The sequence below is a fragment of the Ammospiza nelsoni genome, chromosome 16 (assembly GCF_027579445.1).
Source record: "Ammospiza nelsoni isolate bAmmNel1 chromosome 16, bAmmNel1.pri, whole genome shotgun sequence".
NCBI classification, from domain to species: Eukaryota; Metazoa; Chordata; class Aves; order Passeriformes; family Passerellidae; genus Ammospiza; species Ammospiza nelsoni.
This window is the reverse complement of record NC_080648.1, coordinates 16741064-16765339: the sequence shown is the minus strand read 5'-3', so window position 1 is coordinate 16765339 and position 24276 is coordinate 16741064. Positions and strand designations below refer to the sequence as shown.

The 24276-nt window shown below is 45.0% G+C and overlaps 1 protein-coding gene across 1 annotated transcript in view; it reads left to right on the top strand.

Moving 5' to 3' along the window:
* NSG2 (neuronal vesicle trafficking associated 2) overlaps positions 1-23321 on the top strand; it is a 31705-nt gene extending 8384 nt beyond the window's left edge. The window contains exons 3-5 of the mRNA XM_059483909.1: positions 5471-5590; positions 19527-19637; positions 21536-23321. Of these exons, the coding sequence (XP_059339892.1) occupies positions 5471-5590; positions 19527-19637; positions 21536-21727 (423 nt within the window). The 3' untranslated portion in view covers positions 21728-23321. The remainder of the gene's footprint in view (positions 1-5470; positions 5591-19526; positions 19638-21535) is intronic.
* The last annotated feature ends 955 nt before the right edge of the window (positions 23322-24276 follow it).

Below are 24276 nucleotides of genomic sequence, written 5' to 3'. Positions count from 1 at the left end.
ACCTGAACCACAATATATTACATGCACCGAGGCAGTGGAGTGGGAATTACAGCAAGGCTGCATGTCCTTTTCCAAATGAATAATTTAAAGTTTTCACAATGCCAGTTATGTTAAATATTATTACTCATTTCTTCAGGGAAAACCATAGAGCTCAAATGCAAATATAAAGTGGCAATAAATGATGTTACGTTTAGCCAGTTGGAGACAAGGCTCAGAATTCATATCAGTTCATTTTCTGAAACACTTACTTCATCCCTTTGCTGGAAAATCCTTTTCAAGGTTCCATGCTTAATGGGATATTTTTCAATTTGTCACATTTCACATCTACTCTGCTCTTTCCTCCTTACAGCAAATGCTTTTAATATAGCCCACTTGGTTAGGAGCTTGCTTTCTTTTCCCTTTCAGCAGCCCAAATCCCTGGATTTCCCAGCACTCTCCCACTGTTTACCTTCTCAAGGTTGTGGATGATGGATTTCCTGCTGGTGTAGGCAGACTCTCATCTGTTGTTTCTCACCTCAGCACACCTATAATTTTCCAAAGCATCGCTACAGAGAGGGAGCATGGTCCTGCATCCATTAAAGCTGAGGAAAGATTTCCTATTGATCCCAGTCGTGGCACTGGCATTAAGCCTGGAATAATAAGAGCATTTAGGTTTGGAACTCAATAAATGTATTAACAAACAGCATCATTAGGAACATCTTGTGTGGAGCAGGGTGATGGATGTGGCTCGTGGTCCTGTTGAGGTGGGGTTTCACAATTTCCAGGCCATTCCCTGCAGGCTGCTCTCAGCTCTTCAGAAGTGTTTGAGGGACTGCAATGAGGAACCAGAAGATCCAAGGAAGAGAACAGAATGTCAAAACCTTTCCAGACATGGAATGTTGCTGCATCTGCTGGCCTGGGATGGCTGAGGGGAACAATTCTGCAGAGCTGCCATTTTCCATAGGTTGTCTGACTGCCTTCCCACCCCATCATCCCTTGCTAGCCCCTAATCCCAAAAATGTCACATTTATATGGAGAATCTGCTGGAGCTGCCATTCTCTCTCCTCAATGAAGGTCTGAGAAAACAGTGCATTGTGAGCAGTGAACCAAGCCTGGTGTGAACTCCTGACTCAGCCACCAAGTGGGACCCAGCACATCACTGAGATTCTTTTTTTGTTTTTTTTCCCTCCTCCTCCATGAGTAATATGGGATGCTGGGGTCGTGCTGTGTGCAGAGCCCCTGAGCCATCGATGTAGAATTCCCCAGGATCCCCAAGCATCCTGCTGGAAGTGGCTGTGGGAAGGAGCCTGGAGCCAGCTCCATAGGCCAAAGCCCTTAAATGCACACTTAACTTGAAATACCCGGCTCATCCTGCTGATGTTAATAGGACTACTTGCATGCTTAAGTGCTTTGCTGAATTGGTGGTTAATTAGCTCAAATTCTAAACAAACCTGGTTAAGGAGGAAGCTGCAAGGATTGCAGTGAGGGTTTCCATAATTAGATGTGACTTTTTGCTGGTCCACAACCCTTTTTTCTCTGCTCATATTCTCACAATCTGCAAACCCCATCTAGGAAGCAACTTTGAACAGCTTTCATTTGGATGTAAGATGAAGAAAGTCCCAGGTAATTTATTGGTGTCCCCTTTACTGCATATGCAAGAACAGCTCAGTTCCTGCAACTTGAAGGTGCTGTATCTCTGGGAAATGGTGTGAAAACTTTAAGAACAGATCACAGGAGCAAGATAATCTGCAGGGAGATTCCCTGAGCTAAATCCATCTGGAAGTTCCCCCTTAGAGCACATCATTTCCAACATCCCAGAGAAGGGAAGGAGATGAGATATCTTTCCAGGACCCCAATTTTCCCCTTTCTTTCCCTGATTTCAACCCAGAGCAATTCCCAAGCCAGCAGAGAGCAGCCGAGGAGAAGGCCTGGGGATGATTCTGGTGCTGTGGGCTGCATGAAGGGCAGCAGCTCTCCCAGGAAAGCTGTCCTGGTGTGAGGTGGATGCTCCCTGTTCCACGGGAGCAGCGGGATCCGGGCCGGCTGCAGCTGCTCGGGGGCAGCCGCCGATAAACGAGCGCTGAGCATCGCCCCGACTGCCGAGTTATTACAGCGACCTGTGTGGGTCGCTGCTGGTGAGAGAGAGACGGTGAATCTTGTTTCTTGAATCAGAAGGCTTGATTTATTAATATATGATATAATACATTATAATTATACTAAATAGAATATAGAGAGAGGTTTGCAGAGCTGCTAGCTAAGCTAAGAATAGATAGAAAAGAACCCCCAACAAAGTTGTGGCCAAGGACTCAGTCCCCTGGCTTGAACTGGTGATTGGCTCTTAATTATAAACATAGAAAATGAGCCAATCAAGGTGTTCCTGTTGCATTCCCCAGCAGCTGATAATAATTGTTTACCTTCTCTTCGGGGGCCTCTGGCCTCCCGAAGACGCAGAAATCTGAAAGAAAGGATTTCTGTGGAGAAATGTCTGCGACACCGAGTCGGGAGGCTTCGATTGCTCCACCTTCAGCAGCGATTTGGGTAGGATTTCTGCAAGACTTCACTGCCAGGAATTTTATTTTTTTTTTTTCTCTCGCTGACAAAATGGAAAAAGAAGGTGGAAAAGGAGTGATGGCAGGGAATGGGGAAAGGCAAATCTTTCCCACCCAACTCAAATCTGAAGGCTGGAAAATGAAAACGGATCAAGCAAAAAAAAAAAAAAAGACTTAAATTGCAGAAAGGTTTCTTTAGAAGATTGATTATTCCTTTTCTAAATTTGCACTTTTAACTCTGCAAGAGTGGGATCCATGCTCAGGATGATTTATTTGGCCTGTGGGGGACTGAACAAGAAGGAGCTCTGTTCTTCTCAATGTACACCCCATGCCCTCAGCAAAATTGCATTTTTATTGTTGCTGCCACGATACTGAATGGTCCCCCCCACTGCAGGTTTTCAGTTTTCTGTTTGACCTTTGTCATTTGATTTCTGTGCTCTCCTCTAAAAAGGAGACTTCACTGCCTGCCCTTTCTGCTGCTGAGTAATTCCAGTGGGTGTCTGACAAAGACACTTCTGGAGAGCAGGTTTTTAACTTGTGCCTGCTAAAAGCCCTTTAGCAAAGGGGCTTCTTCCCTCTTCCACCAAAGCTTTTTGATGCCTTTGCAAAACACTGCCCAGGGTGGCTCTGGCTCTGTGCACACTCACTTCACTGCTGGCACAGTCAGCAAATTGTCTTTCAAGTACCTTCTGATCTGGCTGGGGCCTGAGCTTGCTTATTTATTCCCATATGTGATAGAATTGCTGCAGGACCTGAATCTGATGCCTGCTGAAGGAAGGGCTGTGTGGGTTCGTTTTCAGACTCTGTATCCCTACAGCATGATTCAAACTTTCCTGCTTATTGGAGAAATGGAACAATTTAAAAATAGCCATAACAAAATTGGTGAAGAAGAAAAACAAATTATAGCTAGAAGCAATGAAAGTTTTAATTTTATTTTTTTTCTTATATTCTGCCTTTCATTAAGACCCAGGGTTACAATTTGTGGAAAAGCTCTAATATAAATTTTAAAAATTTTCTGCCGGTAAGATTTATATCAAGCAGGAAGCATGTATTTGGGAGAATTGGATATTGTCTGAAAAGAGAAAGAGAGCAATTTCTGAACACAGGCTGGCAGGTGCTGCTGGCTGATGCTCTGTAATTGACTGTCCTGGGTGTACAAAAGGCCGGGGAGCACTGAAGGCTGGCCAGCTGCACTGGGTGCATTTCCTCCTTTGGAGGGAGAAAATGAGGTCATGGCTTGTTGGGAGCTCAGGGCTGACCTGGGCCACTCTGTCCTGGCTGCAGAGGGAGCTTTGCTTTATTCTGCCCACACTGTGCTGGGCAAAGTGGGTAAAATGGGCTTTGATTCACCAGTGGGTTCAGAGCAGGGTCAGGATTCACCCCAAACCTGCCCAAACCTCTCCCTGTTGGTCATTTCCCCTCCTCTGTGTTGTTACAGTTTTTCATTAATAAGGTAATAAATGGTTAACTGTTTTTTGTTACAAGGTTTTTTAAGGCTAAACTATTTAATTAAGAAATGACATTTAAATTATTTTTTCTTTTAGCTCAGTAACTAATTACTTGAAGTCTGCACTGCAGACTTTCTGTCTAATTACAAAATATTACTTAAACTTATGAAAAAGAAGAAGGTAAAGAAGAACAACTTGCCTCCACCCTAAAATTTCTACCTTGTTTCATATATGTTAAAATTTATCAATTACTTTACAACAGTTTCTGACCTATTTTTAACAATTTATATTACTATATTCTAAAACTTCAAATTCTACATTTTTAACCTTGTGATATTACACATTTCTAATTAACTACACATTTGTAATTTTAGTGTTATCAATCAATTTTGGAAGTTTTTTTACAGCCTCAGGTTAAATGTAATGTTCTCTTGGGAGTCAAGTCTGTCAGTGCAAAAAGTTTAAATTTTTTAGTATCTAGAGCTCTAACATTGTGTCATCACAAATCCTGAGCTCCCAGCTGCTCACAGAAACACATTTGTGTGGCTTTTCATCCCTTCTTCTCACCAAATATTAATATTGCAAATGCTCCTGTAATAAATACTATTGAGAGGGATTTGCTGTAGGATGTAAATATTCATCAGTCTTTAATGATTTGCATTTGAATCCAGAAAATTGGCTTATGACTCCTCAGTGCTTTTCTCTCCCTCTGATTTCCACATGCATTAAATGCAGGAGGATTAAATACCTGGGGTTCTCTTTGGTCCAAAGCAGACTTTGCTGTCTCCATTTGGAAATAAGTCCTTGATTAGCTGGGAACTCAACCTTGTGCATCCCTTAATCTGTTCCAATCCTTCTCCACGGTTTTGTTTCTCACTAAGAGCTTTAGGGTCACTCTTGTCACTCTCATCTGGAGCAGCCTCCACTCCTGGAATTTTTCATTTCCACCAGGCTGCAGCTCAGAAGGGAGAGCCAGGAAGTGGAAGGGTTCTCTGCACTGCTGTAAACCACCTCATTTTATGAGATTAGTAGGACCTGGATCAATCAGATGCAGATCTTAGGGGAAAAGCCAAGGTGATAATACAAGATAAATATTGATAATCTGGAGCCTGAATGAATGAGACTCCAAATGGCCTAAATTTAAATTGGCTTCAGCCAATTGTTTGGACGGAGCTTTTAATTAGTGAGGCTCTTCTTTAGGATGGGCTGTTCTTCTGCCTGTTGAGCAGGATATAAAAATTAAATACTCCTAAACAAAAGTGGGTGTCAAACATTTTGCTGCCAGCTATTTTAGGGCTCAGTGTGATAAGCTCACTGTCCTAGTTCTGTGTATCTGCTGATTTATCTGCCTCTCTTATTCCTGAGGGGGTGATGCCTTGTGTTCATTTATGGTGCTTGTGTAGGTCCAAGGGATGGTTTCTATAGAAAAGCTTTGATAACAACTCAGAAATCTCTGCTGTGGGCAGAAGCCTCAAAAGTGTTGTTATTTTCCAGGTAATTGTGAAAACAAGAACAGAATATCAGCCTGACCAGAAGAACAAAGGAAAACTCAGAGTGCCCAAAATTGCTGAATTCACAGTCAGTTTCACTGATGGGGTAACAGAAAGACTAAAGGTAAGAAATGGTTGTTCTGCTGCCTTCTGATGCAAATTCCATTCGTTTTAAAATAACTGAATCAAAGTGACAGGAAAGACATAACAAATTTAACACTTCACTCATCAGGGTCAAAGAGAGGTTTATCTGCATGAGTGTAAAGAGTTTTTTTAGGACAGGCATGAAAATACCTTCTTAGCTACATCTCAAGTAGGAAATGCTTTTCTTTCCCAAGAAAATGATGAAAATATATTCCAGCCCAAACTGAAAATAAACCAAACTTGAATCCTTTTTCTTCTCACACACTGGTGTTTAAAAATATTTTTTTTTAAGAAAAGTGAAGATTGGTTGAAACATTTTGTTCAGCCTTTTAAAATTCCTTTTGTCTCATAGCCAGTCAACCCTTTTCATATTTAAAATACTTTGTTATAATTATTATATTACTACAGATTAAAACTACAGATTAAAAAACTACTTCAAAATGCATAGGAAAAATGGTATTAGAGAAGAATCCAAGCATATCCTGTCCTGTAAGCAGTTTTGCTGCACAGGAATTGGAACTTTCTGATGGAAAATGTTTCCTTGGGAAATTTTCAACAGGCTCTACTCAAACATGGCAAGAAACTCATGAATTATTGAGTGCTGTCGGTTCCTGTTGACTGCAGCACATTAGAATGGCTCAGTTCCTCCTAAAATTAGACTCCAAATGTGTAGCTGCCAGTTTTTCCTGCCTTTGCACTGGGAAGACCTGGTGCTTTTTCTAAACCACAGAGCATGGCAGTGGTAGAAATGGGAGCTCTGATTGCTCATTTTCAAAGTCAGAGGAAATATCAATGATTTTGAGTAGAAAACAGAGAAAGTGAGCAGTGCCCAGTGACATTCCTGCTCCTTCCAAAGCATCATTTACTCTTAAGAGTTGTGGGAATAAATGTTTATGGTTCTTGGCTGTTTTATTTTTCCATGGACATCACAATTTGGTCTAAAATTTCTTACCTGCTGTTGGTACTTACTGAATTCTGCCCTGACCTTATTGTGTGTAGTAACTATTAACCACCAGTGGTAACTCTCTCTTGTGCCAGAGTAAAGTGAATTAACCACGGTTAAATCCCAGTCTTGGCAACATTTCCAGCGTCCCACACAAACCAGAACAGGACACAATGTGCCTGAGAACCAGCAATAAATTGAGTCTCCTGCACTGATGTGTTGGCTTTAACCCACAGTAAATGGCTTTGTTGGTGTTGTAAATTCTGCTGCCTCACTGGGTATTTAACTCTCAATTCTGCAGCCCTGAAGGGTCTGAAAGGCAGAGTAAAACCAGGAAAGATCTTGTTATTTTAAAAAAAGAACAAGAACATCTCCTGCTTGCACACCTATAGCTCATGGATAAATCCTACTTCATCTGCTCCTTCTACTGAGTATCTTGTTTTTCCTATTCAAATTCCCAACTTGCTGTTGCATTCAAACCTTTCCTTTCATGCATTTTTCCTCTTCCCATCCTGTTTTTGGAAATGGATTTTCTCATTTCACAGCTTCAGCTGGGAGCCCTGGCAGAGGTGGGAGCTGGGCTTCTTCCTATAGAGCCTGGCAGCAACACAGTTTCATTTTTGAGCTGTTTCCTTTCCCTCAAATCCATATGATTTTCATTCTCTGCTGTTCAATGTCAACTTATTCATCAGGCAGTCTCTGCCCTAATACTGGAAAAGACTCTAAGCCTCTCCCTGCCTGCTTTTCATAAGGCTTCCATGTATCCCATTAAATTTGTAGTATTATTTCCTGACAAAATGAGCTGAGAGAATAGCTAATATTTATTACCTTTTGTACTTTTTATTGCACCACATTTTTGTCTCAGTGCATATTTTTAGTGAAGTTATTAAAAACCCTGCCCTCTGGTTATAAGCTGCCCCGTTATCTGCTACTGATGAAATCATCTTACGTTTGTTTTTTTGTAAGAGCAAATCACAGTAAATACTTAACTTTTATGATCTCACTTTGGCTATGTTTTTTAAAAAGCTTTAAAAAAGATGATATAACTGTGATCATCATATTCTCTGTTGTCCTTTTGAGGGTGGAAAAGCCCTCCAAGACCATGGAGTCCAAGCTGTGACCAATCCTTCAGAGCTGTGACTTTGTCCCCAGCCCAGAGCACCGAGTGCCACCTCCAGCCCTTCCTTGGACACTCCAGGGATGGGCACTCCAACCCCCCCGGGCAGTTCCAGTGCCTGAGCCCCCTTTCCATGGGGAAATTCCTGCTGTGCCCACCCTGAGCCTGCCCTGACCCAACCTGAGGCCATTTCCCCCTGTCCTGGGGCTGGCTGCCTGTTAAAAGAGGCTGCAATTCTGTGGTTTTGTACTACAGAAGATCAAGATATCTGGAAAAAGTTTTGAGACCATGTGAACCTGCCAGCCAAGTCCACAGATGCCCTTTTCCCTGCCTTTGGGGTATCTTTTATTGAAGAAACTAATGAATAATTAGACAACTTTCTCACATGAACAAGCCCGAGCCAGAATTTAAGCTTATGCTTGCATATTTTTCATCCATGCAGAATAGCCCAGATCTGAGCTCTTTAATTATCATAAAGAAGAGACTGTCCCTAGGCAACAGTTCTTATTTCACACCAGCTCTTCCAGGAATCTGAGCTAGCTCCTGCCCCTTGTCACATCTCCTAATAGATGAGATTATCATTCTCTCCAGCTCAGCACACACTGTCCTGTAAGTTTGACCAATTAGGCTGATTCTTCAGCTGCATGAGTCAGCCCATACCTCCTTTATAACACTGTTTAAATAGTTGTGTGTAGATGGGTTACGAGAAAATGATGTTAAAATAACCTCATGGCTGAGCCATCTATACAGAAAAGAAATTTCTTTTTTCATTTTACTCCTCCACAGTGAAGCAAAGGGAACATTTTTCTAAGCTGACAGGCAGTGATTTATAGACCTTGCCTTCTCCAGACTGTTCTTCCTTTGGAGTGGGTTCCTCCAGGAGGTTTTTGAGCTGCAGAGATCTTGTTCTGCAGCAGCTCTGTGAGCTGAGCTTTCCCAGCTGAGGGGGAAGGGTGGCTGCTCTTTGCCTTTCATTTGCAGTGCTTTGAAGGGAGCTCCTGCTCCTGGCCTTTGCCATCCTGTGACAACACCGAGGTGCCTCAGAGAGGGTTTGTAAATGTGGCTGTGATTGCTCTGTGGGGTGACAGCTCTAACCCTCTGCCTCTGAGGGTTCCTGCTCCTTCTCACCAGTGATGCCCCATTGTGCATCTTTAAAGAGCAATCTCTCATATGTGAGTAATCACTCTGCCCTTATTTGTATCAGTACTGAAAAGAGATGGAATCCCTTTTGCTTTTTAGGCAGATTCCCCACCAAATGAAGTCTTGTTACTTCTGGAGAACAGGGTTTCACTGACTCCTTTTCTCTTCCAACCAGCCCAGATAGCCCAGAAACTATCCAGCATTGATTTATTTGGATAGCATCAGAAGAGGTCGGGAGTGACACCTGGAATTGCTGGCCCCTCACTGGTTTTACACAAACTGGTCTCTTTGTCACACCAGTCTGAGCCCTTCCTCACCACTGCCACAGAACTATTAAAGATTTTCAGGAAGGTAATGATTTATTGACTGTTAGCTGGGTGATAGTTACCTCCATAGTTATCTGACTTCTCAAGTCTTCTATAGCTCTTCCCTCTTCATGGATCAGTTTCTTTAAAAAGTTTATGTTTTCAGAGTTGGAATAATTAAGCTCAGTACTTGTCTTTAACAGAGCAAGCTGGGAGTGGGTGTACGGGGGAGAAGTCGATATATTTAAGATGTTTTTTGCAAGCAATTTATCTACCTGGAGAAATCATCTGCCAGTATTGATGAAGACTGAGAACTTCATTCTTCTTGCTGCAATTTGGCAAGATGCATTTTCAGTCACTGGCTGTGTCATCTGTCCCTGTTGAGTGTGCAAGGACAATTATTTCTTATCATTAGATCACCCTTTCCTCCCTCCACCCCGAAACTGCTCTGGCACACGCAGATCCAGGGACCAGTGGATGTAATGTGTGGATGCCCACACTTTTCATCAGATCCTTAAAATGTAGTGGAACCCATTCAAGTGCTTCTGTTGTTGAAATGCTCATACTGGAACAATTCTTTTTCTCTGACTTAATGTGAAAGATTTAGAACAAAATGTCTTTGTCTCAAGCTGCACCCTACAAAACAATGATGCTAGAATTGTTTATGATCAAACCCAAGCCAATACCTGAAATGCTTGGCTCCTGATTAACAAAGATTTTTCTGGGCCAGGGAATAATTTCCTGTTGGTAACAGCTTTGCTAAATGGAAGGTGCTCCCCTGGTGCCCTCACTGGAAGGTGGGGCAACAAATCCCCAGGGAATCCACACTTTGCTGCACACACAGAGCCCCAAATGTGCCATTCCTGCTTCTCCTTCCCAAACATCTTATCCATGCCATGGATCCTTCAGACTCCTCCTGGGATGTTCTGCTTTCACCTCTGGGCTGTTGCTTTATGCTGACAGTTCTTCCTCTCACCTGCAAAGAAATCCCAGAGAAACTGGCTGGAGCTTTTCATTGTCCATTTATAGGAAAATAAATTCTAAACTCTCCTTTAATTGTTGAGTCCCCACGGGGCAGGAGTGACTCCTGGTGAAAGGACTCCCTCTGCTTCTCAATCCTATCAGTACCAGCGTTGCCATGGCAGCTGCCACATCGCATCGCTTATCAGAGCTGGAGCGGCCCTGGAGGATCCCATTACCCTGCTGATGGCAGCGGTGCCCGGGGCTGAACGCAGGGATTCCTCCCTCTGCTGGCAATTGCTGCTGGTGCTTTCAGGATCCAGGAGAACCAGGGACAAAGCAGAGATGGGGCAGGCACAGGGAGCAGGCACTGGGTTTTCTCTGGGACCTTGCACTCAGAGAGGGTCAGTAGGAAGGGATTGATTTGGAGGAATATCCAACCCTTTGGGAGCTCCCAGCTGTATCCAGCAATCTCCTCTCCCTGAGGCTGCAGTGGGTGAGTTCCTGCAGGGCTTCCAGGCAGCTCTCACTGCTCCTGAGTTGTCCAGACTGTGGTGGATGATCTGAGAGTGGAGCCAAAGCTGCCTCTGTGGAGGCTGAATATTTCCAGTGCATTCAGAAGGTCACAGGGTCTCTTTTCCCTTGATGCAAAGTCTCACCTGTGTGGTTCCAGGCTCTCAAGGTGTGCAGGTGAGAAATGGTGCTCCTCATCTTCCTGCCTGAGCTCAGCAATCCTTCTTCTGAGGATTTCTGAGGAGAGGACAGGTCACATCTGTCCCAGTGGCTCTCCCAGGCTGCGGGAGGCAGATTGATGGAGCCGTTTGTGATCATCACTGACAAGCAGGAGCTGTGAGGATGAGCTGACTGGGGATTTGTGGCTCAGCTGCCAGGGAACAGATCTGTCTGATCACAGCCCCAGGTACTGCTATAAACCCTGCAGGTTTGCTCTGTCTGGGTAGGAGTCTGGGGGTTTTGTAAGAACGCCCAGCTAATTCCTTAATTGCTTTGTACAGGCAAGGGCCCAAAAATGTCATGTCTGTGTCTAAAACACAGAAGAAAAATCTATTTTGATTTAACTGGAATGCTCTCTACTGGCTCAGGGACCACTTAGCAAAGGAAAAAAACCCAAATATGATTTTTTAATAGGAAATGGACCATTCCTTACAGTGCATTCTTGTTTTAGGTTAGTTTTACACACACAGATACTCCTTTACAAAGCCAGGAAAAGCCTTGACTCTATTTATTTTTGCCATCTGTAAGCATTAACAGAATAGTCAGCTGAATAGATTTGTTCAGTCTTGATTTGGGTTTTTTTCCATTTAATTAATTTTTGGAGAGAAGAAGAAAGTGAATTGTTCTGCAGAAAATCTCTAAAAGTGGAAGTCACAGAGAATATTCACATGCCTACATTTTTGTGGGGTACACTTGCTGAAAGTTCATTCTTCAAACCAGAATATATTGCAGGAAAATTATTTACAGAGCAGAAACCTCAACTGACTCTTGGCTTTGGAGCAAAATGCTTGAAAATATTTCCATAAGTGACCACATGGAGATACCCTTGGTGCTAATTCCAGGGTGTAATTGCAGTTCCCACTGGGCCTGGAGGATTTCTTACACTGCACCTCTGTCTCCAACACCACTCTGCACTTACCTCTGGCACCCCACAGGAAATCTGAGTGTTGGGCAATTTTCCTGTCAGCATTTGAGGTGAAATGAAAGATATTTAATGCTGGTGGGGCCACTGTAGCAGGATGGAGGAGCAGGAAAGAATTTTCAGCTGAGTGAAACCAGAGCAAAGTTTATTGCCTGTTGGGGAGTGCATTTGGAGTCTTGTAGCCAGACCACTGAATGCTGAAAAAAAAATAATAATCAAGGAAGTGCAAAGCTTCAGTGACACAAATTTCTCCATGCAATGTTTCACCCTCTCCAAAGCAGCACAGGCTGTGATTGAATGTTAAGCAGAGCTGAGCTGCCTCTTGTTGGTACTTGCAGATGTATTAAAGCCTGTTGGGTCGGATCCACAGCTAATGGAACTGGCCTGGTGCCTTTGGAGGCAGCATAATCACCTCGATTACTCATTTCTCTTGTTTGCTTTTAAAAGAGTAGCTCTTGTAAGTCATTTGCAGCAATAAAGCCTCATCTTTCTAATTCAAAATGGAAAGGCTTTTAATTCTTAAGTTACCCAGGGGACACTTTGCTCACCAAGTCCTCACTTTGTTCTCCTATAAAGCACCCACATAATAAGTTTTTAAGGAGAAATGGGTGTACTGAACCATGAATGCAGAAATATTATTTCCTGCTCACGATGGGAGACATAAATGCTGAAATACAGGTGAATTTGTTTCCCTTCTTGAAGGAACAAACTTCCAAGTGCTTGTTTTCTTCAGGCACAAGAGTTCACTGAACAGAGGTGCTGTAGTTCATGCAAGCTTGACCTTTGGCAGAAGGTAATTTCACAAAGCAAATGCACCTCAGCTTTTCCCTGGAGCCAGCCTGATCCTTGGCTGTGGTGTGGTGATGGTCTTTGGGTGGTTTTGCCTCAGGAAAAGCCAAGATTTGGGGAATTTGGATGTTTGCAGCTGTGGGTGGCTCTGGCTGGGGCTGTCTGGGTGGGGAGTGAGCTCTGGAGCTGGGTTTGGGGGGATGTCAGGTGTCAGGAAAAGGCAGGGGCAGAGCAGGGAACACAACTGCAGTTCCAGGTGTGTTCCATGAGCTGATCCCTGCATCCGCTCTTGCTCAGGGCTCCCAAAGCTTCCCCTGCACCAAATCCAGCACCAGGGAAGAGTGACAGGGACGATTTTGCATTCATGAGACTGTGCAGAGGTTGGGTCTTGGCAGGCAAAGGGCAGGCAAGGAGACAGTTTATTGATGACTTGATTTATCTTGTGTTCCTGTTAATGCATTTAAAAAGGGCCTGGGATGAACTGAGGCATCCATTGCCATGTCCCACGTGGAGTGACCAGAGGAAATGTCACAGCCAAGGCTGTGCCAGGGCAGCAGGGAAGGGCTGCACGTCAGGAAGCCTTGGAGAGGATGTTTCTGTCTGCTGCAGTCCCACTAATTGAAAAAACACCTCAAATTAGGGATCTGGAAGGAAGCCTCTTCCAGCATTGCTCCTGACATGGGCTGCCAGGTGTTCTCTGGATGTGGCTTTGGGAAGAAAAGCCCCTTTCTGAGCAGTTCTTGAGTCACCCCTTGTTCAATTTGGGGGCTCTGCTCCATTTCTTTTGGAGGTAACAGATACAGAATCCTTGAATGGCCTGAGCTGGGCAGGAGGGACCTGAAAGATCACCCAGTTCCAGTGGGAATGCTTCTGACAATTGAAAAAGAAGGAAAATATTCTTATAGGAGGAGGGGGAAAACACCTTTAAAAATCTGTCTGGTCTGCCAAAATGGCCATGTATTTATTTGGTGTTCCTAGAAACAACATCACCCCATCTCACTATATCTATATAATGAAGGAATTTTTTATTTCATTAAATAGCAGAAAAGAGAAACCCAACAGAGCTTTTTATTTACCTAAATGGAAATTCACTGATACTCATTGCTGAAGCAGCTTTATTTAAAATGGCATTTAGAACTTCCATAAGGAACGGGGGCTTGGAAACAGAGCCATGAATTTTCCATCCAAGGGGTTTGACTTGGCACAGGGAGATGTCACGCAGCCCACAGCTGGCACCAGACACTGTTAAAAAGATCTGAGGCTATTAGTGCCTAAACAGCCACTAGAAATTATATTACATGATGGAGACTGGCTAATATAATTGAGCCAGCTAGTTATTGTGTGCATAATTTAATTATTTGACAAATTGCTTAGAAACACAGTGTGCTCCTTCCACACTCGTGCTGCTCTCACAGCTTTAGGAGGTGCAGAGCAGAGGAATTGCTGCTGCCTATCCTGGAAAAGTGATGTTTCTTTTTAAGATTTACAGACTTGGAGAGGTTCTGTGTTGTCACAGTGGGCTGGTGTGTGCTGGGATGGGCAGAGCCCAGAGGACACAGCTGGGAGGGGAAGTTGGCTCAGAGACAGCCAGTGCTCTTTCAGGTGCACTCTTCTGAGGCTTTGGGGTATTTGGATCAATGAGCCTCTCTGTGAGTGTTTTGGGATTGCATTGCTGGGCTCTGCAGGCTGAAAGGAACACATGGAATAGTGGAGCAGAGACTCACAGACTGGTTTGGCTTGGAAGGGACCTTAAAAATCATCCAGTGCCACCAGGGACACCTTCCACTGTCCCACTGCTCCCAGCCCTGTCCAGCCTGGCCTTGGGCACTGCCAGGGATCCAGGGGCAGCCACAGCTGCTCTGGGCACCCTGTGCCAGGGCCTGCCCACCCTCACAATAATTTTTTTTCTCCTAATATCCAATCCAACCCTGCTCTCTGTTAGTGTGAAGCCATTCCCCCTTGTCCTGTCACTCCAGGCTCTTGTAAAGTCTCTCTCCATCTTCCTTGTAGCTTCTCCAGGTACAAAAAGGCCACAACTGCATCACCCCAAAGCTTCTCCTGTGCAGGTGAACAACCCCAGCTCTGCCAGCTCCATCCCTCTGATCCCTGGTGCCTCTCTGGATCTCTGCAGCAGCTCCAGGTCCTGCCTGTGCTGGGCCAGGGCACAATCCCAGCCCCTTCCTGCTGCCCTGGGATCAGCCCTGGAGCTGATGGGAGAATTCCTGGCCCCCAGGATGATCCCATCCTCACCTGTTCTCATGAGAACTGGGGCCAGATTGGTTTATGGTCATGAAATGTAAGTTAAAGGACCAAAAAAATCCCATCCACCTTCAAACTTGATTAAGATACCTCACAGCACTAAGGAGTATTTTCCTGTAGCCCTGAAAATGTAGAGACATGACCAAGGACATTTTCCTCTGACAAAGCATCTCCTAAACAATTCTTCTTAGGAATCTGGATACCATCTGGAATAAAGCTGTGCTGTAATAATAAAGAACAAATCCTACATCTCCTTGAGCAGTACTAAGCAAATCTGAAGACCCAATTGTGTCACTTTTTTGCAGTTAGCCTTTCAAAATTTCAGAGGCGAAGCTGTTGCCAGAAGATCAGCAAAATCAGCAACTTATTACAAAAATATTTTTAACAGTGGGGAGTGAAATGACATTTTTGAAGAAGTGCAGTCAGATCATTTTCACTGCCAGGGTAGATCAGGGTGTCTGGGTGCTGGGCAAGGCACCAAGAGTTCTTTGGCAGAGTTTGAACAGTGAGGTGAGTTTGGGGGGTCCCTCATCATGCCTGATCCATCTCAGTGTCAACCTGGATTTGGGTGTTTGTACTTTGATTCCAGGCTGGAATACACAGAAGCCACCAGGCTAGCTGGATCCAGGAGCTCCTGATCCTCTAGCTGTGCCTTCCACGTGATGGTATCAATCTTCCATCTCATTATCAGCTGAACAAGTTATGGCATGAAGGGGAAAAAATTGCCCTCCTGAATTTTTCATTGTCAAGCAGAAATCCTTATAATGGATTCAGGAGTGCATGGATGTGTTTGGATGCCCTTAGATGATTTTGTGATTTTTTTTTCTGCAAGTTAACTGGGTTGTCAGGGACTGATGGGTTTTTAGGTGTAATGGAATTGCCATAAACTACAGGAAAAGCTTTGCTGCCTCTCCAGGCACGGCTCTTAAGCTCCTCTCTGAAATAACCTTGACAGAATTTCTGCCAGTTTTGTTCATAACAAATTTTGCCTTGTTCTTTGCCTTTCTTCTTCTACAGAGAAAAATTAAAACCCAGAAAACTTCTTCAGCTGAATTGCCTATTAAAGGTCACAAAATTTCCCAATACCCAGCAACACTGAAGGTATCTTGTAGAACCAGACATGGAATCAGCAGAAGGATCCTTTCCTGAGAAACTGGAATTTTGTGAAGAGGCTGACAAGAGTGCAGGACCAAAAATAGGCAGCAGAAGCTTCTGAGATCCCTAATTCACATTACAGCTGTAGAGAGTAGGAAAATGGTGCCAAATTTTGTAGGAATTTTTCTGTGATAAATGATTTTTATCTCTTCTCTGAGCCTGGCTGCTTTTCCTGTAGGCAGCAAGGCTTTTCTTGGTTGGCATCTTCTTGGCTCTGCTCCTGCTTTAAGTGTATAAGCAGGGAGAAAAGTGTCCAGAGTCAAACACTGATTTGCCAGAAATTTAGAAGTAAAATCGTGCCTGGTATCTAAGAAGTGCCACCCACTCTGAAAGAGGGGAAATTTAGGTTGGATATTGCCAATAAATTCTTCCTTGTGAGGGTGGGCAGGCCCTGGCACAGGGTGCCCAGAGCAGCTGTGGCTGCCCCTGGATCCCTGGCAGTGCCCAAGGCCAGGCTGGGCAGGGCTGGCAGTGGAAGGGGTCCCTGCCCATGGAATGAGCTGATCTTTGAGGTCCCTTCCAAGCCAAGCCATTCCATGATGATAAATTATATGAATAAGGAATAAAACTGTAAAAACCTTGCAATGGAAAAAAGCTGTTAAATAAATGCCCTGCTGTTTGGATGTGCCATTGTTCTCTGGTTGCCTTTTAAATAAGGCTTTGTAGTGGAGTGAGAGAGGGAAAAAGGGAATTTTTGATGAAAAAGGAGATCCTGGGCAGCTGATGAATTGAAGAGAGCAGGGAGGATGCATCCATGGGCTGCATGAAAGCCAGGTTAGCTGGAACACCACTGCAATTAGGCATCCTCTGCCTGGCACAAAACCTGCTGGCACCTGATCTCCTGCTGCCTGATGAGGATGGAGCCTTTTATTCATCTGCGCTTGTGTGAAAATGCAAAAAATGTTCTTTATGTGTGGGAAAAGGGAGAGCCACCCCAAGTGTGCTGCTGTTGATGGGAGCTTGATCCTTCATGGATGTTAAGGGCCTCTCCCACATTTTTTGAGGGATGAGGGGAATGTTTTGGTGTGGTAATGATGTTCTCTGCTCCCTCTTAAAGGAACATTTGGGAATTATGTGAGATTTTGAGGAGAGGGCAGGCAAATCCCCCCCTTCTTTCACCCACTCGAGCAGTCACATGTGACAGATTCATGCCTGCAGCACTTCTAGGTTTTATCTGCTCACTAAATTTTATTTCCCCTCTGTGAGTGTTTATATTGCTTAGAGACTGCCAAGGTTCATGTTAATCATAAAAAAAAAAGTGGAGGTTTATTAGGTATTGCAGCTCTGTGATTCTTTGGTGTTTGAATGTTAATGAAGCTTTGTATGCTCTGGAATAGTTGGAGAGCTGGATCTTAGCTCTGGCATGCCAGGAATATCTGGGGGTGGATTTCTCTTCCCTTTCCTTTGGTCTTTAACATCTTACATGTCATTTCATCTGGAGCAATTTTCCACCATTTATCAGCAGGTGTAATATTGTCACAGCAATTCTGTGAGTGCAGGGAAGGCAGGAGGGTGAAAATGGGCTCAGTTGCAGCCTGCAGGGCCATGATCAACTGGGTGTCAGCACTTGGCCAGAACAGAGGGGAATTTGTTATTTTTAGGGACTCAGTGGGAGGACAGGAGGAAAGAACCCCTCAAATTGCAGTTCTAATGGTTATTTCCATAGGCTGTGCATGCACGTGGGATTTAGCAGAGGAGCCATGAAGAAACATTAATTCTCACTGCAGACAGCTCAGTTCTTTCTGCTTCTGGAGGCTGAGTTTCAAGCAACATTTCTTTTCTCATTTTACATTTAATTTGGGGCACAGTAGCCAGACTGGAGAGCTGAGCATTTCTTATTTCTGAATTTCTAGCCAGGGCTGCCCCTCAGTGTTGGCTTTGGTAGAACAAGATGAACATCTTGCTCTAGTGCCTTCAAATTAACCTCAAAGGACATTTGTGCCATTGCCATTGTGGCTTAGTACCTACACTGGAATTAGAGGGAATTCCAGGCCCATCAGGCTCCCCTTTAAATGGGGAGGAGGTGGTGGATCTGTGTTCTACAGGGGAAATGTTCCTCCACACTGACCTCTCATCACGATTGTGCTGTGGGGAGGGATCTGTTTTTCCCAGGTCTCCTGTTGGAAAAAGTAGAGTAGATTTAATCCAGGAAATCTCTCTTTTTTACCATTCCAAAGGGACTTAATTTTTTCTTTTTTTTTTTCCATGTGCAATGGAATTTGAACAGCTTCTTTTGGGGACACAGATCATGTCAAATTCCATTTGCATCTGTCTTGAATCCAGCTGAGCCTTTCTCACCATGAAAAGGGACAAAGGGACAGATTCTCCCGGGCTGGGAACCCAAGGGCTGCCATGAAGCTGCTCTGAAATATTTCTGTCCACCCCTCTGAGGGGGCTCTGAGAGGAGGTGGATGCCAAATTTTCTTGGTTGGATTGGTGCAATTCATACAACTGCACCCCTTTAGTGCCAGATCCCTCTGCAGCCCTCCAGGACTCCCTAACAGTGTTCTCCTAGCTCCAGCATTAAATTCTGCTCCCTCTGTTGCTGCCTTTGGCTTAAATGACCTATTTTGCAGCAGACGAGGCCCCAAGGAGAGGTTAATCCAAGCAGGAACATTAAAAGGCAGCTCTGGGCTTCAGTGAACTCTTTGTCCTCTTAGCCCCAGTCTTACCTTTTTACCTTTTATTCTAAAATATTCTGATCAAACAATGAATTCAGGAATCTCCTGCTAGATAAGGCTCCACAGCTCTCTCTTGCCTGAGTTTTGGACGTGATGGGTTTTTGTGGAATTGTGGGACCAAGAAAGATTTGGGAAAGGGAAGGATGGGAGTGTTTGACAGCTCCTGGCTCAGTCCTTGAGGAACAGACAGCCGAGCAAAAATCAGTGATCAGGACATGGAGTAGGGATGGAAAACTTGCTGTTGGATGAACTATTTAGGAGGGACCTGGAGAGAAGGGAGCTCCAGCAAAGGAACAGACAGGGTGACCTGCTGGGCAATGAGGAGAGGGGCAATATTTGAGCCCCAAAGAGGGAATTGTGTCTGGTACCTCCAGCACCAGCACCTGCTCTTGGACTTGCTGTGGGGTTTTGTCAGCAGTCAGGATATTTTCCTTGTACAGAGGAGGATCTCCTTTCTCCTGCAGGGCACAATTTATCCTGGTGGAGTTTCCCATGAGGCACAAAGGGATGTGAGCTACAAAGACCTCATTGCTCCTCCCTGCTCACTGCTCTGCTCCCAGGAAAGAGGGATCTGCCCGCAGGGCGCTTCATCCACCACATCACACCTGGAATGGGAATTCTGGCTGCTGCAGGGTCCTGCTGGGTCAGAGAGCACCAAATACTACAGCAAAATCTATAAATTTGCAAGGGGTTAAACGCAGGAATGTTGAAGGTCTGTGGGGGGGATGGGAATGCTGTGGGAATCCAGGATATTGGATCCAGCATTCAGTCAATTACCATGCTTAGTTAAGTACTGCACGGTGGAGTGAAGGCTGCAGTCTGTTAGAATGTCTGTTCCTATAAGTCATTTAATTATGAGGCTGCTCATATGCCATTTTAACATATGTACAGTAACATTATCCCTCTTTTCTAGGTCACCATTCTCATAAGCCTGGCTCTTGCATTCCTTGCCTGCATAGTGTTCCTTGTGGTGTACAAAGCCTTCACTTACGACCACAGTTGCCCAGATGGATTTGTTTATAAGGTAAGGAACTTCAGAAGGATGGATTGCCTGAGCTAATGACAGGCTCTAATTGCCTGCATGGTTACAGCCCAGGCTGCTTTTTTTTTTTTTTTTTTTTTGTATTTTGACCAGGCCAAACAGAACATTTGGCAGGAATGTGTTGAAATGGAAAAAGTGTTCTGGGAAATGTGGACATGCATCTGCCTCCATCAGCTACTGTTACAGTGTAATTGTTGGGATTAGCATTTGGTGAACACTACAGATAGATGTTCAGCAACAATCCCTCATATTTGTGAATGGATTTATTGCAGCTGGGATCCTGCATTTGCTTCCCACACTCCCAAGTAACTGATGTTTGCTGGCATACATTGTAATGCAAAGCAAACTGCTGCAGTGCTGACACTCTGTCCTTTGTCAAAGAAATCCAAATTTGCCCAAGTAGTTCACTTCTAGGTGCTCTTGAGCCTTTATTGAGAGCAAACCCATGTAACAATTGCTAAAACCCAGTGATTTTGAATTGAATATTCACAGAACTGTTTGCCTGGTCTGCTGAGATAAAAAAATACATTTTGCAAAATAATTCACTGACTTCTCACTGGGAATAAACTCATAAATTCACAGGAGTCTTGACCACACTGGGGATAATATGTGAGCTGGAAAATCAAGTAAGAAGTTGGTGTATTAATAATTGTGAATTATTCTCTTAGGTTATATAAAAAGGGAGAATTGGGATTGTTCAGACTGGAAAAGGCTTTGGGGTGACCTCATTGTGGCCTCCAGCACCTGAAGGAGCTACAAGAAAGATGGAGAGGGACTCTTAACAAGGGGGGACAAGGAGGAATGGCTTCAAAGTGACAGAGAAGGTTTAGTTGGATATTGGGAAGAAATCGTTCTTGGAGAGGGTGTGCAGGCCCTGGCACAGGTGCCCAGAGCAGCTGTGGCTGCCCCTGGATCCCTGGAAATGCCCAAGGCCAGGCTGGACAGGGCTTGGAGCAGCCTGAGAGAGTGGAAGGTGTCCCTGCCATGGCAGAGGCTTGGAATGAAATGAGCTTTGAGTTCCCTTCATATTTCAGAATTTCAGAATCAAACCCAAACCTGAACTTGTGAAAAGAGCTGCCCCATTGGGCTGTGCCTCCTGCCATCCCCAGCCAGGTGCTCACCCCACAGCTCAGGGTGACACTCTCTAACAGAGAGAGCAGCACAAAGCAGCTTTTGCTGCCTCTGCCTGTCTGGGGATGAATTCTGGCCTGGGACCCGCAGGTGAGCAGAGCTGCCCAGCCCAGTCTGCCCAGTTTGGTCCCTCCCTCATTCCCAGCCCGGATCTCTGAGATTGCTGCCATCTGTTACCAATAGCAGCAGGTTTGGAATGCCGGGCCCTGCAGGGTGCTCTGCAGGGCACTGCAGCAGTGTGGGTGCAAACAGGACCCTGAGAGCATCCCTGGTGCCATCCCTGGTGCCATTTGTCGGTGAGGGGAGACTCGGACACTCAATATGAGTGATAAGCAAGTTCTGTTTATTGAAGAGAGCATCAGACACTTATACAGCAAGTAATAAGCTTATGAATATTCTGTAAGCCAAGCGATCTATTGGTTAAACTGTACCATCAACTCTTCCTCATTCCTTTGGGCCTACATTCCCTATTTCCCACGTCTCTCTGTCCACTTGTTATCCTACCCAGCTAGGCCCAAGGACACGCTATGTTGCAGGTGCAGGACTTGGAATTAGCCACGGCCTTGTGCTTTTCCAGTCTCTAGTCAGCTAAATTCCCAACAATCACTGGTGCCCTGAGAGCGTCACTGGTGCCATCACCAGTACCATCACAGGTGCCATCCCTGGTGCCATCACCAGTACCATCACAGGTGCCATCCCTGGTGCCATCGTGGTGCCATCCCCGTGTTTCTCTCTGCTCTCCCCCCCAGCACAAGCGCTGCATCCCCGCCTCGCTGGACGCCTACTACTCGGCGCAGGACTCCAACTCGCGGGGCCGGTTCTACACCGTCATCAGCCACTACAGCATGGCCAAGCAGACCAGCTCCCGGGCCGTGTCCCCCTGGCTGCCCTCGGGCTCCGCCAGCCACGACAACAAGGCTGCCAAGACAGAGGGGCACTAAAGGCAACGAGCTGGAGCGGGAGGGCGGGGGGACAACACCTGAGCGGGGTGTTGGAGGGATCCGAGCCAGGGCAGGAGCAGCTTCGTGGGTATTTTTCTTTTTTTGTGCGTTGTTCTCGTTGATTTGTAACCGAGTCGAGCTCTTGTACAAAGGCATGTTTGATGTTGACTGTACCTTAACGATGTAAAAATATTTTTAAATCATTGCTTAACTATTTGTTAGAAAAATAAATTAAAAACCAAAAAAAGCAAATTAGGTAAACAGCCAGAGAGGATAAAAGCAGCAAAGAGAATGCCACCAAGTTTTGTCAGTGCTGGAAAGCTGCGACAGAGGCTCCACGTGCAGTGAAGGAAGAGCTGGAATCCTTTCAGGAGGGGTAGAGAGAACCTGGTACAAAGACATTGTGGTGCTGTTTCATTTGCCAAAGGGGAGATATTTTGCTGTCAGATTGAATCCAGTGTCAGTGTTCATTCGCTGATAGAGAAATACAAGCATCCCTTCCTTCCCCAGACATGCTCACGTGCAAACACAAACCCTGCACAGTGCCCCAAGGAAATCCAGAAAGTTCCTGGTGTTCCTAATGAGCCACCAGAGTGCTGCTGGTCCTGGCCAGGCTCTGAGGCTGAAATCCAGGCTGCTGATGGACATGGAGCAGGATGGGAGCAGGCAGAGGCTGCTGAAGTGAAATCTTGAATCAACTTTTGAGCACAGGACTCAGAGTCAGGAGTTCAGGATTCTGCTTCTGGCATTGATTCCCTGCATGAGCTTTGGCAATTTCCATGAGGCTTCATCCTTGGGGACCTCTCTCCTGAGGGTCACCCCAACTCAAAAAATGCCATTATGATCACAAGAGCATCTCAAAGGTTCTGATAGTATTGAGCCTCTAATTTTCTGCCCCTGATTTTCCCATGAAATGGGATGCTCCTGCTTCCCTCCTTCAGCTTCAGCTCCTTCAGCATTTCCTGGCATTCCAGGTCACTAGAGAGAGGTAAAAATCAAATCTCTGTGTCCAAACTCAGAGCAGACCCCAAGTTTAATCCAGTCCTGCCCAGAGTAACACATCCTCTCCCCACAAATGGCACTTGAGATCAGTGCAGGCTGGTGGGATTTAAAAAACCCCCAAGGATTCTCTTTTCCCAGAGCTGCAAGAGCAGAGTGCACAGGCAGGGCAAGGCTCACCTTGTCTCAGCTGCTTTTTCAGATTTTTGGCTAGACTGGGATGGAAATTAGGAACTGGCCCCTTCTTCCCTCGCATTGGGCAGTTGTGTCCTCCATGCCAGAGACCCTGGGCAGTGTGTGAGGGCAGAACTCCTCAGTCCTGCAGGCATCATGATAAATAACTGTATAGTGTAGCTAAAACTGTAGTGCCAAGCACCATTGTCTGACTCCCTCTCCTCCCTTCCCTTTCCACCTGTAAATTCATTTCTCACTCAAAATGTACAAACCACCCCCTCCACCCACAACCCCAACTCCAGCAAAACCGCTGAACAGTTTATAATTTTGTGGTGTATTTTTTGTCAGTAGGTAGCAGAGACTGAAGTATTTTTTGGTGTAATTCTTGAACTTTTCTGACGGGATTAAAATAAAGTTCGATGTGACTGAGAGTGGCTCCATGGGTTTCCTTGCAGGTGGTGGGTGGGATTTGTGTGGTACAGGCTGCACCTTGCACCAGCCCCAAGGTGACTCTGCATTTCAGGAGGCATTTCCAGAGATTCCCATTTCCCCTTTTAATGCCCGGATTTTATTCCCTATGTTCTCACCCATTTCCAATAGGAAAAAAGTAATTAAATTTCAGCTCATCTACTGCTTTACAGTGGAGCTCCATTCCATTTTAATGGGAATTCCTTCCCATTTTAAAACCAATGGCTTCCAGGAGCTTTTCCTGGCAGCAATGTCTCCTTTCCATCTTTTCCTGCTGCAGGCATTCCTTGGAATGGGGGGTTAAAGGAAACCCAGCTGGCAACCCAAGGGCCACAGCTGAACTTGGGGAAAGTTGAGCTCTGTACCCAAACTCCTCAGCTTGATTTGTAACAAACCCACAGCTGTATTCATCTCACACGCTTCAGCAAGCAGATTGTGTTGCCTCAAATCCTTGGGCTCTTTGAAATGGAATGATAGCCTGGCATTGAATTGACTCATTCCCTAAAGGCTAAAGAACATTTTGTAAAACCTTCGGATAGCTTTCCTTCAAAAAAAAAAAAAAAAAAGTGTATTCAGAGTTGTGAAATTGAGCTACCACGGGAGAGAAACCACTCTGGTGTTAGAGGTCAGCACTGAGGACTTGTGAAATATATTGAAAGGATCCAGGGCTGTGCAGGATTGAGTCAGGGGATAATTTAACCATGCAATTCTATTGCCAGTCTCCCAGTAATGCTCTGTGTGTTTACTTGAGTCAGAAAAACCCGGGAATCAAATCACTTGAATTAAAAGGGTTCTAGCTATTACTAGATAAGTGAGTCAGTGGGGATAACCATTCCTATTTAATAAGATCAAAATCTGTGTAGAGCAGAATAAAAAAAAACAACCAAGAAAGACTCAGGGGGAAAGTA